A 13,883-nucleotide genomic window follows, 5' to 3' on the forward strand; every position below is an offset into this window, starting at 1 on the left:
ACTTCTTATACACAGTCTGTGGTAGGAACGGACAAATGCAGATGAAAGGATGATGGCTGTTTTTAATTTTGATGAACTATATAATTTTTCCCTCCTCTTTATCCGACAGCAGAGCAACAACAAGTCTGCTTGAATCCATTTTTTACCTCGTTAATCTCATTTGATCGCCTGGTTGCATACGAACAAACAGACTCATCAGCTGCTTTGCCTAGGGGCGTTTTTGAAGCCACCGCACCTTGACTAAGACCAAAACGACCAAGTAGTCGACTAACCGAATGAGAGGATCGTGGTTGAACCTGGACCGTGGTCCTGCCTGGTGGTTCTCCCTAAAGTTTCTTCTTTTTTTATCCTTGTTAAACGATGTTTTTTGGAGAGTTTCTCCTTTTCCGACGCTGGCCAAGTTGCTCAAGTCTCTCAGGCTGAGTATATAAATATACATTATCTTTAATGTTTCATTCAAACTGTTAACAAGAACAAAAAAGTTGCAGCTAATGTGTGTGTGTGTGTGTGTGTGTGTGTGTGTGTGTGTGTGTGTGTGTGTGTGTGTGTGTGTGTGTGTGTGTAATCTAATGCAGCTGTGCTCTCCTGAGTCATTAACACAAATAAGTGGTCTGAGCCACTTCCGGTGATGAGAAGAAGAAGCTGGAAGCATGAAAATTCCTCGTATTATTTTTCCTCAGGAGGAGGAGGAGGAGGAGGAGGAGGAGGAGGAAGTGACTTACTGTCTTTAGGGACGACGGGGCTGGAGGTTCCCCCCGCTGACGTCCTCCCCACCGGGCTGGAATGCTTGGGCCCCCGGCCAGGGATTTTCAGTCCACTGGACTTGAGCATGTTCATTCTGCAGAAGCTGAAGGAGAACCAGAGCGCTCCTTTTCCTGGGTTGATGAAGGCTGGAGGGTGAGGCACTAGACGGGGGAGCGGTGGCCGTCGCTCTCCATGTTTATCTGCTGGGAGAAATGTCATCATAAATAAAGGGGGTCATCTAAAGGATGCGTACTTCACATGCACGCTTATGTGTCACCCGGTCTGCAAACCAGGACGAATGGACCAGCCGGTCGGAGCAGACCGCCTGGTTTTCACAGAGACTAGAGCCTGTGTGAGACGACAGGGTGCAGACAAGGCGGAGCTGTCTGTACACAACGTTTTACAAAGGTTTTCAAACACTTTTCAGCTATTTTTAATCTCATCATGACTTGATTGTGTCGTGCATACTTAGGATCTGTGAGTGGTTTAGTGCAGCAGCCAAACATGGGGGTCACAGACCCACTGAGGAGTCACTAGATAAACCTGAGGGGTCATAGTGGATTTTCTGTCTTTTATTCTCATTTTTTCACCTTTTTTTTAATATTATATATATAAATATTTGGTACTTCTGAAATCCTTCAAATGAAAACAATCTAAAACAATGTTAGAAGTAAAATCCCTGTTGCGTTGTACTAACGCCACACTAACCCATAAAACACGACAAGTCAAAGAAACATGTTGGGAACCACCAACTTAGCAGAACCCTTGGTCCTCCTCTTCACAGTCTGCAGCTTTTATTTATTTGTATTCATGGTCTTCATTCCTACTTTACTCTTTGACATAACGACAAAAACACAAAGAATCACATTGGGTTTTGTTTACATTTAGGAGTGTGACACACTCCTCCATAACGTGCTAAATGAACACACACAATGTGGAGGCTTCACTGGTGAGACTCCTAAACACACACATCCTGTTTATGCACCTTAAGTTATATTTAACACCTGGAAATGCAACTGTTTAAAACATTCAACATTTAAAAGCACGCAAGTATGCTAGCACGATCATTGTGATTACATTTATCACAGTAGATTCATCATTATTCATAACCCCCCCCCCCCCCCATCTCTTCTTTCATTCTTTCACAGTCAACTTATCAACAAAATAATAAGCTGATAATATACAGAATATAGGAGTCAGTGTACGCCGGTGCCCAAGTGGAGCGTGGCCTACAAATCATTTACCCAGAGGCCATTAAGAAGATATAATGCAGTTATAGCCCACAATGAACAACACACATCTGGACGAGCCTTTAAACACGCTGTGTGTTAGGAAGGCAGATTTCAGGCTTTATCATTATTACATGCTATTTACCCTCATTTAGATAATAGAAATAAATAAATAATCAATCCCTTTGAAGCTGGTGGTTGTGCTATAAGGCCCTCAGTGACGTGCTTTTCACAGCAGCCTTTCTGCACATGGGCCTGGATTCTTTTTGTTTCCCCTCAATCGACACCTCACATGTGAGTGGAAGCAGCAGGATGAGGATGACAATGCGCACCTCAACACGAAACATGCAACACAACGCCTGTTTCATCCATTGTTGTAGCTACTGCGGCAACGTGGTCCAGGCTGTCCTTCAGCCTCCCCCCCCCCCCTCCCATAAATAACAATAATAATAAAAACACATTAATACAGGAAAACACTCACCTTTCTGTGTGGGAATTAGAGCGACCGAGGGGACAACTTCCAGCTTTCAGGAGAGAAAAAAGGGAGGATTAGTGGTTGCCACTCCCTGGGATGCAAATATGGATGCTGAGCAGAAAAAGCTGAAGGGAGAGTCAGCGTGGATCAGCTGGATGATGGGCAGCAAACCGGACCGGTGCACCGGGCGATGGCTTAGTAGCAGTTCAGCTGCCGGTTCGTTTCCTTCTTTGTCTCCAGGAGGAGAGCTAAAAGCAGCGGCTGTATCGCTGGTTTTGTAGCCGAACACTTGCACACGAGTCCCCGACGGAAACGCAGCATCAGCAACACACACACACACACGCGCACACACACACACACACACAACAATAACTTTTCTGTCGCCCTGGTTCTGATTAAACTCAGTCTGGACTCCTTGATAACCTGTGTTTTCCGGTTTCTTCTCGCTTGTCGGTGTATGAATGCGTTGGGTTAGCTCAGCCTCCCTCTCTGACTCAACCCACCGGCTAGACTGAACAAAGGGGGCTGGGATTGAAGCACAGCCTCCTGGGGGAAGAGAGGAGAGACTCGACTACAGTCTGCCGCTCCTCCGTGACGTACTCCGTTTAAAACGAGGTGGATTTAAACCGGCCCGTGCTTACCGGTCAAAATACGAGACTCCCACCGGCATGACTCAGTGCCTTCCAATCATTCTTCCTATTTGTTTATTCGGCATCAATAAAATTGACAAATAAACCGTCTTTTGCAATAACAAGCCACATGTATGAAGGCTTCCTGTGTTCGTCACGCCTTCGACGGCGTATCTCCACATGAAAGCATCCTCCGTGCCAATCATACAAATACAGATTTCACACAAATGGAGTGTTATTTAAAACACTGCGTGTCCGCCGAACTGAAAACGGGTTACTTATGTTTCATAATGATATCTCAATTCCCCAAAATGCCCTCTCGCGCACTCGCTAATACGTGAGTAAGCATTACATCGCTGTAAGTGTGATCGCAGTTTGGTGTGGGATTGTATCTGAGACTGAACGCAGGCATACCGGCATATCTGATATATCTAAAACATACGTATGTATGGAAGAACAATAGGGATCATATATGAGTTTAGTGAGCACGGTGAGCACGTGGACACATTTTAAAAACGCGTGGGCGATTCATGCTCATATTCTTCTGGTTCTGAGGGTGGGGTCAAAACCGTTCACATGAATCACTTCTCGCCCTTTTTCCGGTTCGCTTTTAAAACGTCCGGATTGGTCAGTGGAGGAGAAAAGGTCCCCACTGGGAAGCCCTGCGATTGGTCAGCTCGTCCGCTGGTGGGCGTGTCCCCGTTTGACAGCTGTAGCGCGAAGTGATCTTCATCCTTCACTGGAAACAAAGTAACAAAACCTCCGTTCATTCTTCACCTGAACACTTCATTTTGATTTCTGCCGTTGTTGTTATTCATAAATGTTAAAGTTAAAGGGATAACTCCAGATTTATTTTTTTAGGGAACTAATAAAAAAATAAGATTGCAACACACTCAATTCTCTGTCAGCAGCTAGTTAGCTTAGCTTAGCATAAATACTTGAAACATGATGAAAGCTCTCTCCAAAAGTGACAAAATCCACCTACAAACACCTTTAAAGCTCATTAAACACGATTTTATTAATGTTGTTAGTTTAAGCCGCACAAAGATCAAAGTGTATAAACGGCACACAAGCTGCAAAATAAAAAAAATAAACAATAATTATAATAGATAATAATAATAAAAGTAAAACAAATTATATATCATTCTGGGATGTTTGCTGAAATTGATTGGATGTGGCACAGCCCTACCTAGGACATGTTCCACCAGCTCCACTGTCATCTATAGAAGACAATAAAGAAAGAATGTGAATCCGTTTTTAATGGTTGACATGCTGCAGTTCTGTCTGCTGGCCACTAGAGGTCCCTACAGTCCTATAAATGAGTCAACTGTGTTCTTTATGTGAGACTTGAGACACACAGGTCTGAAGAGAACATGATTTCTGTGTAATGATGTGAGTTTAACTAAGATTAGAGTTTTTTTCTGACAGTAGTTAGATGAATGGTTAGTGGAGTTTGCAGCGCACACCTGAAGCTAAAGTGGATAATAAAAACACGTGAGCAGAGTTAAGGAATGAATCCATTTACAATAAAATCTTAGAAAGCCTGACACTACCACACAACACAGCACAATTAAATGCTACATTGTTTAAGTCCACAGTATTTGTAATATGTTTTAAAACAGACTTTCTCTGATATTTTCATGTCTATTCATTTCTATTTCACTGGGCTTTGTTTCTAATTGATGAATGTTGTTTTACTGAATAATATAAAACACAATAAATGTCACAAATTGTGTTTTTTGTCCTTCCACTGACTTTACAAATACAATTTCCCCCCAAAAATGTCACTGAAAATAGACTAAATAAGGAAATGTGAAAACGGTAGATTCTTACGCTGTTCTTTATCCACCAGATAACATCACATCAATCTTAAACTCAAGACATTTAACTCAATAAAGTGCATCAATCTGCCACCCAGCAGCTGCTTCACATCATCACATTCAAGTGAAACTGTACAAAAACATCAAACTGACTCATTGTCGCCATCTAGTGGCATGAGCCACAAACTACAGCCTCCTTATCAGAGATCAACAAAGACGATCAAACTCTTTATTCTCATCTCACATGTTTTTACTTCATTAATTCCTGTTTTTCCCTCTTAAACATATTTAATCTTTTTTATATATAGGAAAAGTACATCCTCTTATAAATCCTCTATTATGAGGTGAGAACTTTAAGAAGTCAGGTGACCACAAATAGAATAGAAATAAAAGTAAGGTAAATAAATATAGTAAGAATTCATTAAAAACAGCAAAAGTAAACTACAACAGCAATTGAAAACAAGAGTAAAAATGTATAAGAAGTAATACTAACACCAGTAACTAGTAATATTGTGCATGCTATTGAAAAGTAATAAAGTTACATTGCACATAATATTTTGAAAGTAATATTGCACATGATATTGAAAATCACTGTCCAAGTGGATTGTGAAGGAAATAATACTTTCTGTTTGATTCTTTAGGAAGGTACAGGACTGAAGGGACAGCAAGAGTTTGCAACCAAGGTTGTAGAAGAACTTGACAAAGTTGGAAATAATAAGCAGCATGTTGTCACTTCCGTTCACTGGTTGCAAAAATCCAAGATGGCGACAGTCGTAATCCAAGATGGCGACGGCCAAATTACCGAACTCGAGGCTTCAAAAAGGCAGTCCACAAACCAATGAGTGACGTCACTATGATGATCATGATCATGTTGTGTTTTATTAAACAATTGCACAAAGTCCAACTCCTTCGGGAAGACCTGACACGCTCACTGCAGGTCAGACCTGATCCCCCAAAACACCAGTGCACGACTTCACTGACGCGTTTGTGGCTGAACGGGAGCAAACAGGTCCTAGACTCTACCAGAGACGTATACGCCGTCTCTCCTCCTCAGTCCAGATATGGTCACTTCCTGTTCACTTGGTTGCAAAAATCCAAGATGGTGACGGCCAAATCGCCGAACTGGAGGCTTCGAGCCGGCCGTTCATGAACCAATGAGAGACGTCGCCACGACTTCGTCCACTTCTTATGTACAGTCTGTGTTCCAGATCAGCTTCTACCAAAACCAAATTGTATTAACAGGATTTAAACCACAAGAGGGCGGAGACTATGCATATCTATGACACAATATAAATACTTTGCACTTAAATGTCAAGATTAGGACTGAATCCATCAACAACAATACTGAATACATTGGTGTTCAGCTGAAAGAAGTTATCTGGGGTTTCTTAAATCATTATTACGCCTCATTATATTCACAGTAGGCCTAACAAAGGCTCACAGGCCGACCTGAGCCGCCTCATTAGCATGCAGCGTGTCCAGATAAGAATGCGCCTCTGTGATTTATAATAATGGCTCAGTGTTTCTGAGAGTGTAAGTGTGTTGGTGGACGTTGCCCTCTCTCGTTCTGCTTCGTAGGGGAAGTGACTGGATTACACGCGGCTAATCCCATTATGATGCGATGGGGGCCTCCGGTCTGGAGGGATTAGAAACCAAAAAAATGCTGGAGCTCCGGGACGGGACCAGCAGCAGACTGGGTGACCGTACCGACTGACACTGACACTGATGGCATGTGTAAACGGTTTGGAGGACAGCGCCACCGGCCGACAAGGGAGGGCAGACCTGGAGGTGCACTGAGATGGTACGTAGTATTGTCTTTGGTTTTGTAGCTCTCAGCATCAGCAGTCTTCAAACGGACAAGCCGGCGAACTGTTGATGGATGGTGACGTACGGCAGGCGGCCAAGTTTGGTGTCAGCTTTAATGAACCGTAAATTCACAATATGTTATGACAGTTATTTTTAGTATGGAGTCTGAAATGTGCCTTCAAAAATAAGCCCAGACATTTATGGTGTTTAGATTTAATTAACTAAATAAAAAGAGAAATGAAAAAAACTGGAATAAATTGATGAAATAAGTTTGCATATACATGATGCAGCAATACATTCAAAGTAATTAAAGTAGTTAAACCTGCACCTTTGAGTTCCTAAGTTTGTCTTTAAAGGATGAATTAATAATTAAATCTTTAAAAAATAATATATATATTATATATATATATATATATAGCTTCACTCTTAAATTTCAAACAGAAGAACAATAAGTGCACTACTAGTGAAAATGAACTGAATTAGTGAACAAAGTCATGAATTAAATCTGTGTACAATAATAATATTAATAATAATGATGATGATAACAATAATAATACAATGATAATAAAACTGTATCTATATATAGTACCTTTCATGCAAGAAATAACTTCAGTTGAGGTAATTTGAGATTTATTAAACGTAAACTCAATTAATATTCAATTAATATTCAATTAATATTCAATTAATATTGAGACGAATAGGAGAGGAGGGAGCAATAAAGGAAGGAGGAAGCAAGGAAGGGAACAGACCAACACATTGCTTACTTTTAAGAAATGTCTCTATTGAGAAAGCCCAAATAAAAAAAGATGTAAAATAAAACAGAAAATAGACTAAATTAAAATAAAAACATAATCATCATTCCTCATTTTCTTGCTTCAGGCAGGTTTATTCTTTTTCTAACTTTAATTAAAAATACACAAAAAAAATGCTCCCAAGCAATTTTTGAGATTTCTGCAGACTGAACAGAGACTCTTTCCACCGTAACATGAAAGGATCTTTTTCTTTTTCGCTCTTTTCATCAAAGGAATATGACATAAACATATTTTTCACTCAACTATACAGAGAAGTAATACCCTGAAATATTAGGATTCTGCTCAACGTTGCGCCACCTGTTTCTAGAGGAATGACAGATGAGAGAATGATTAACGTGGCTGGTAATGATATGTGTGTGTGTGTGTGTGTGTGTGTGTGTGTGTGTGTGTGTGTGTGTGTGTGTGTGTGTGTGTGTATACGTGACAGGAGGTGAAGGTCTGGATGAGGGACAGAGATCACACACTTTAACACAGACAGCAGAGCATCTGACACAGACAGAGACACAATGTGCCGGAGCAGAGTCCATCGTCCTGTATTGTTGTTTCTTTAAGTGGAAAGTCTTTTTTTGCAACAGGAAGGTTATCAAACTCAAAGGATTGTAAGTCTTCTTCTTCTTCTTCTTCTTCTTCAAAACATAACCCCGGTCCAGCAGACCAGCAGAGTAAAAGTGCTCATTAGAAGTAGAGCAGCGGCACAACAGCCTGCGACTATGTCCAGGTCTGAGGGAGCAGTCAGAGAGAAGCAGGTTCCTCAGAGATACCGGCGGTGAATTTCAATCTGTACCGTGTTCTTCATCCTCATCCTCCTCATCCTCCTCATCCTCATCCTCCTCATCCTCCGTTACCAGCTGCAACTTCAGCTCCTGCGACAAAAGGAACAGAATCAAATCCTCAACTGGTCCGGCGTCTCTTCCTCAATCTGCGGCAGTCTCAGGTAATGCATGGAAGTGGGCTGCGTGTGTGTGTGTGTGTGTGTGTGTGTGTGTGTGTGTGTGTGTGTGTGTGTGTGTGTAACATTATATGACAGGTGACAAGATGTTCTCAGCATACAAGCTTTAACTCTGATACTGCAGGTGATGGAGTAAAATAATGAACTGATAGATATCACCATGACACTTTTTCTGAAATGTTATGTTTGAATATGCAAATGAGGCAATATCCTTCACAAAAATGTTCATGTTGTTTCATGTTGTTGACATATTAGAGTGAAAGAGGGGACTATGGATGTCTCCATGAATCAGAAAATACTGTCAACATAAATCACTTTACTTCATGTTTTTATTAGTAAATGTGTATAAATGAGTGTGTGAGTGATGAGTGAACAAACCCCTCTGTGTGAACCTTCAGCACACAGAGAGGAATGAACGAGTGAAGTTTGGTGAATGTAAGAGCTGCTGAAGTGGAGATTTATCATCAGAGTCTGAGAACAAACTCATTGAGAGGAAACGTCCTTTAAAGAGACGTTTAGTTACATTACAGACATTTAGAGACTCTACAGGTGAACACATGAACTCATAGATATCACCATGAAACTTCACCACTTCATCACTCACATTTAGAGACTCTACAGGTGAACACATGAACTCATAGATATCACCATGAAACTTCACCACTTCATCACTCACATTAAGAAGACTCTACAGGTGAATACATGAACTCATAGATATCACCATGAAACTTCACCACTTCATCACTCACATTAAGAGCAGTATTTATTGTATTACAAGTTTTATGAAATGTTATGTTTAATGCAAATGAGGCGTTATGTAATGGTGACTTTTGTTGGATTTAGTAGAAATCTACAGACGTAAACAAACAAAGTAGTGAAATAAATCGTTCCACTCGTCTGAAAGAAGACGTGTTGTTGAAGCTAAATCTCCAGTTAAGTTTAAATCAACATGACGAGCAGAGTTTCAAAAGAGAATCATCGGCTGAAGCTAAACTGGTATAAACTGTATAATTTGGGTATTAATCTGGAAAATACTACAACAAACACAAACGACACCGAATAAGAACAAACCTATGAGTTTAGACGTATTGTAGTCGCATCACAGTTTGATTTATCTCAACGTGAACACGCTCAGTAGACGTCTGGACTTTGCCACGTAGATCAACAGTTTTCCAGACACAGGTGAAGCCGCCTGAACGCCACACATCACAGACTGTAATTATGAGCAGACGAGTAAAGACCTCACACACGCCTCAGAGGTGTAAATAATCATTTTGTGATGAGAGATAGCAATGATTTCTGACCGCTGCAATATCTCCGTCTTAGTGAAAACAATTACAAAAGCATCAACAGACCAGCGGTGAAACAGCTGGAAGACACATTATTCTGCAGTTACACCTAAATAAATGTTCATATCAACACTAACACATCTAATCATCTGATTAAACACCTGCTCGTACATATTATACTGTTTGTATGTGATTATACGTGTTAACAAACGTACCAAAAGCATGTTTGTTAACACGATCAAGATAACTAACTTATATATTATATTTATCTGATGAGCTACAAGTCGGACGGAGATTTTTCTGTTCATAAAATAAAGTATGGAGGACGATCACATATTATCAAAATAAAAATAATCCAAGATGTCATGAATAAAATGGTAAAAAACATATTGAGAATTAAAAAAACGGAAAATGTTTGTTAGCGAGCGAACTAGCTTTTATCTCGTAAACACATATCTGACGTTAAATATCTACTTGAAGTTAGTGTTTTAGGCTGCTTGTCATTTATCGCAGCAAAAATAAATTAGCCTGCTCGAGAAGTTAGCGAGCTAACAAAACACAAAACTGTTGTTTATTCGGGTTAGCTCACACCAAGCTACGGCTAATGACCGTCTTCTAAGAAGCCTACATTCAGAGAGAAATTAAAATGTCTCGACTTGAGTCAGAACAGGAGAAAACACCGTAATATTGATACAGTCAGTGACATTGATTTGTGGGGGCGGGGCTTCTCCATCACAGTTGCCGCCATGGCGTCCGTGGCTCTGGAGCTGATGGGCTTCTTCCTGGGCCTGCTGGGAATGCTGGGCACGATGGTGGCCACCGTGCTCCCGTACTGGCAGATCTCCGCCCACATCGGCTCCAACATCGTCACGGCGGTGGCCAACATGAGGGGCCTGTGGATGGAGTGCGTCTACCAGAGCACGGGGGCCTTCCAGTGCGAGACCTACAACTCCATGCTGGCCTTGTCCTCCGACCTGCAGGCCTCTCGGGCCCTCATGGTCATCTCCCTCGTGCTGTCTATAGTCGCCATCGCCATGGCGCCCCTTGGGATGCAGTGCACGATCTGCTTGGAGGGCGGCGGCGCAGTAAAGAGCCGCGTGGCCGGCGCCAGCGGGGTGTTGTTCCTCACCGCGGGCTTCTTGTCGCTCATCCCGGTGTCGTGGACCACGCACGAGGTGGTCGACACCTTCTACCGACCCAACGTGCCTTCCAGCATGAAGTTTGAGCTCGGCGAGTGTCTGTACGTGGGTCTGGCCTCCGCGCTCATCTCCATGCTGGGCGGGGGGATGCTGTGCGTGTCGTGCTGCGAGGTGCAGGACGGCGGCGGCGGCCGTGGCAGACGGCACGCCGGAGGATACCCGTACCCGGTGGGAGTCGTCGGCGCGCCGGGCGCAGGTGCACGGACGACCTTGCAGACCTACCGCAACCCCATCCTGCAGGTAGGGGGCGCCAACGCGGCCAGCAGGGGGCAGACGCTGGTCCGCAGTACCAGTCACAGCTCCCAGTCCTCCGCACACGGAGTCCAGGGGGGGGCCAAGAAGCCCGCCGCGGCAGGATATGACATCACAGGATACGTCTGAGGTTACCGTCACTCCATCAGACCTTTAAACGCCTGATGACTTACATGTATTTATGTATTCAATCAAACCGGACAAATTAAATACGTACAAGTGAGTCGACTTATCACTGTGTCCTTTTTAACCCTTGAGCCTCACTAGGAAACAGTTTTAAGTTTTATATTTTTATTTTGTTTTGATCATTTTAAATGCATATGGTAGTTTTTTATGTGTCGCCAAAATACAGACAATGTCCCCATTGAAAATCTAAAGGTTTAGTTTTGACTATTTTCCACCTGATTTAACTTGGTTTGCCCAACGGTTCCTGGTTTCCTGCACAAAAAGTTAATTTAAAGAAAATGCATCAAAATCAATGTTGTTGCTAATCATTGACACATTGTGAATAATAATAAATCATCACGTTTTGTGTCTTTTTTATACAAACAACAGTGGAATTATGTAAACAGAGTGTCACCTAAAGGGTTACAATTCTGAAAATGTAAGAATATTTGGCAGTTATGATCACGACTGTTGTTGATTGAAAGATTTAACTCAGTGGAAGTGGAAAGTAATATTAAAATATGAAACCTTTGTGAGGCACAACGGTGAAGCTTCTTCTAAAGTTTTGTTGAATTCAGTGAAATTGTGGCGATTTCTTCTTGACCCGGACCTGTCTGTCTTGACTTGAGACTTGACCCGGACCTGTCTGTCTTGACTTGAGACTTGACCCGGACCTGTCTGTCTTGACTTGGGACTTGACCCGGACCTGTCTGTCTTGACTTGAGACTTGACCCGGACCTGTCTGTCTTGACTTGGGACTTCCCGATGACTTGTGAAACAATGACTCGTCCTCACCTCTGCTCTATACAACATATTTCTCACAGATGCACCTGAAACTCAAACAGTTCACTCACATTCTAGTGAAGTACAATAGAAATGTAACCAAATCTAAACGTAGTTTCCTTCCTGATCACAATTCAGAAACAAACTTTTTCAATACTGTTTTCATACTAATGAATATTGTGCCTTATCATCACTATTATAGCGTGAACATGTCCGTTTATTTGGGTTGACATACAGTTTGATATATTCAGGCTGAAATATGATTAATGTTTGCTGAGTGTGCAGGTTTTTATCAGCAGTGGGGAGTTTTCCTTCTCTGCACTGGACGCATATTTATACACATTAGTGTGAAGATCACTGGTTTCTACCAGTCTGAGGATCACCTGCTATCACAGTCCTACGGCGTCATGGTGCAAAATGTGTTTCAGCATATTGATACATCTTTCTCATCAGAGGGACGGACACAGTGGAGCCAGCTGTGCTCTCTTTGTTTCATCCTCCTTCAGCTGATTTATATGTTCTACTGATTCATCATAGATGTATTTACAGAGCATGAAAACAAACCTGATTAAAACATATATAAATCTGTTCCTAGTTCTTTATTTGGTGATAAACGCTAACTTCTGTTATTGTCATGTTGTTGAATGTTTGCCCTCCTTATGGAACACCATGAACGATTATAAATGTAGACATCTGCATTAAACAGTGAGCGACATAATTCAGAATAGAACCAAGAATCTGTCTCATTTCTGCACCACATGCACATTCTGCATTCACACTGAAACACAACATTTCTATAGATACAGATGTTGTTAAGATGCATCATTTCCTTTAAAACGTCTGTATTGTATAAAACGATTAAACAACAACTTTAAAGTAGAAACAGACGATAACTGGCACAAGAAGGCTCGTTCATTGGTTGGTGTTTCCACAGAATAGAATGGGGAAAGATCACGACCCTGAACTGAAGGCAAACAGAAGATCGACACAAACACACTTAAACAAACAAAGACACCAGTTCAGTCCGATCAATACGCAGTTTCAGTTTGACTTGCGGGTGAGTCGTGAGACCAAAACGTACATGTGGACTGGGGTCAGTTTACAGTCACCAAACTGGGTGACTCTTTATTTTAAAGTTCTTGTAAAGTAAAGTTCAGTGAAGGATCTAAAACCAGAGAGGTGCATGATTAGGGTGCAGATTTACACACCAGTGAAGACCCCGAGTCCTGGTGTCAGGAACTGAACTGGTTCAACCAACACACATTTGACCGATAGAACACCAGAGATAAGTGGACAAGTAACACACACACACACACACACACACACACACACACACACACACACACAGTGAGATTATGGGAAAGACAAACATCCCAGAAACATACAGTAAACGAGCACAGATGTAGTCTTTGCTGCAGAGGCCACTTCAGGCAAACTGGTGCAAAAACCGATGAATGGTGCTCACTAAGAAACAAGTTGTTGCATCAATAAGGTCGCACTTTGGCACTAAAAATGAACATTTCACCAATAAATTAGGAGAAATTGTTTATTATTTTCTCTCATCCTCATTGTTGAGGCCTGGTTGTGCAAAGACGGTCAACTCAAAATGTTCCAAATATGCTCTGCAATCAAAAAGCTGCAGCCACAATTTAAAGAAACCTGTCCTCGTCACATTTGTCCAATATCTTAATTTCAATTCCATGAGAATAAAACTAACACGAATAATCACAT

The 13,883-nt window shown here is 41.8% G+C and overlaps 2 protein-coding genes across 2 annotated transcripts in view; one reads left to right on the forward strand and one right to left on the reverse strand.

Annotated features, from left to right (window-relative positions):
- The window catches only part of clip2 (CAP-GLY domain containing linker protein 2), a 31,929-nt gene extending 31,092 nt beyond the window's left edge, over positions 1–837 (reverse strand). The window contains exon 1 of the mRNA XM_076101506.1: positions 723–837. Within this exon, the coding sequence (XP_075957621.1) occupies positions 723–837 (115 nt within the window). The remainder of the gene's footprint in view (positions 1–722) is intronic.
- A 9,632-nt stretch (positions 838–10,469) lies between these two features.
- cldn2 (claudin 2) lies at positions 10,470–11,333 on the forward strand. The gene has a single exon (XM_076102503.1). The coding sequence runs from the start codon at positions 10,500–10,502 to the stop codon at positions 11,331–11,333; it is 834 nt and encodes a 277-aa protein (XP_075958618.1). The 5' UTR covers positions 10,470–10,499.
- The last annotated feature ends 2,550 nt before the right edge of the window (positions 11,334–13,883 follow it).

This window comes from Anarhichas minor, unplaced genomic scaffold (genome assembly GCF_050575085.1).
Source record: "Anarhichas minor isolate MPS153535 unplaced genomic scaffold, ASM5057508v1 ptg000027l, whole genome shotgun sequence".
NCBI lineage: Eukaryota > Metazoa > Chordata > Actinopteri > Perciformes > Anarhichadidae > Anarhichas > Anarhichas minor.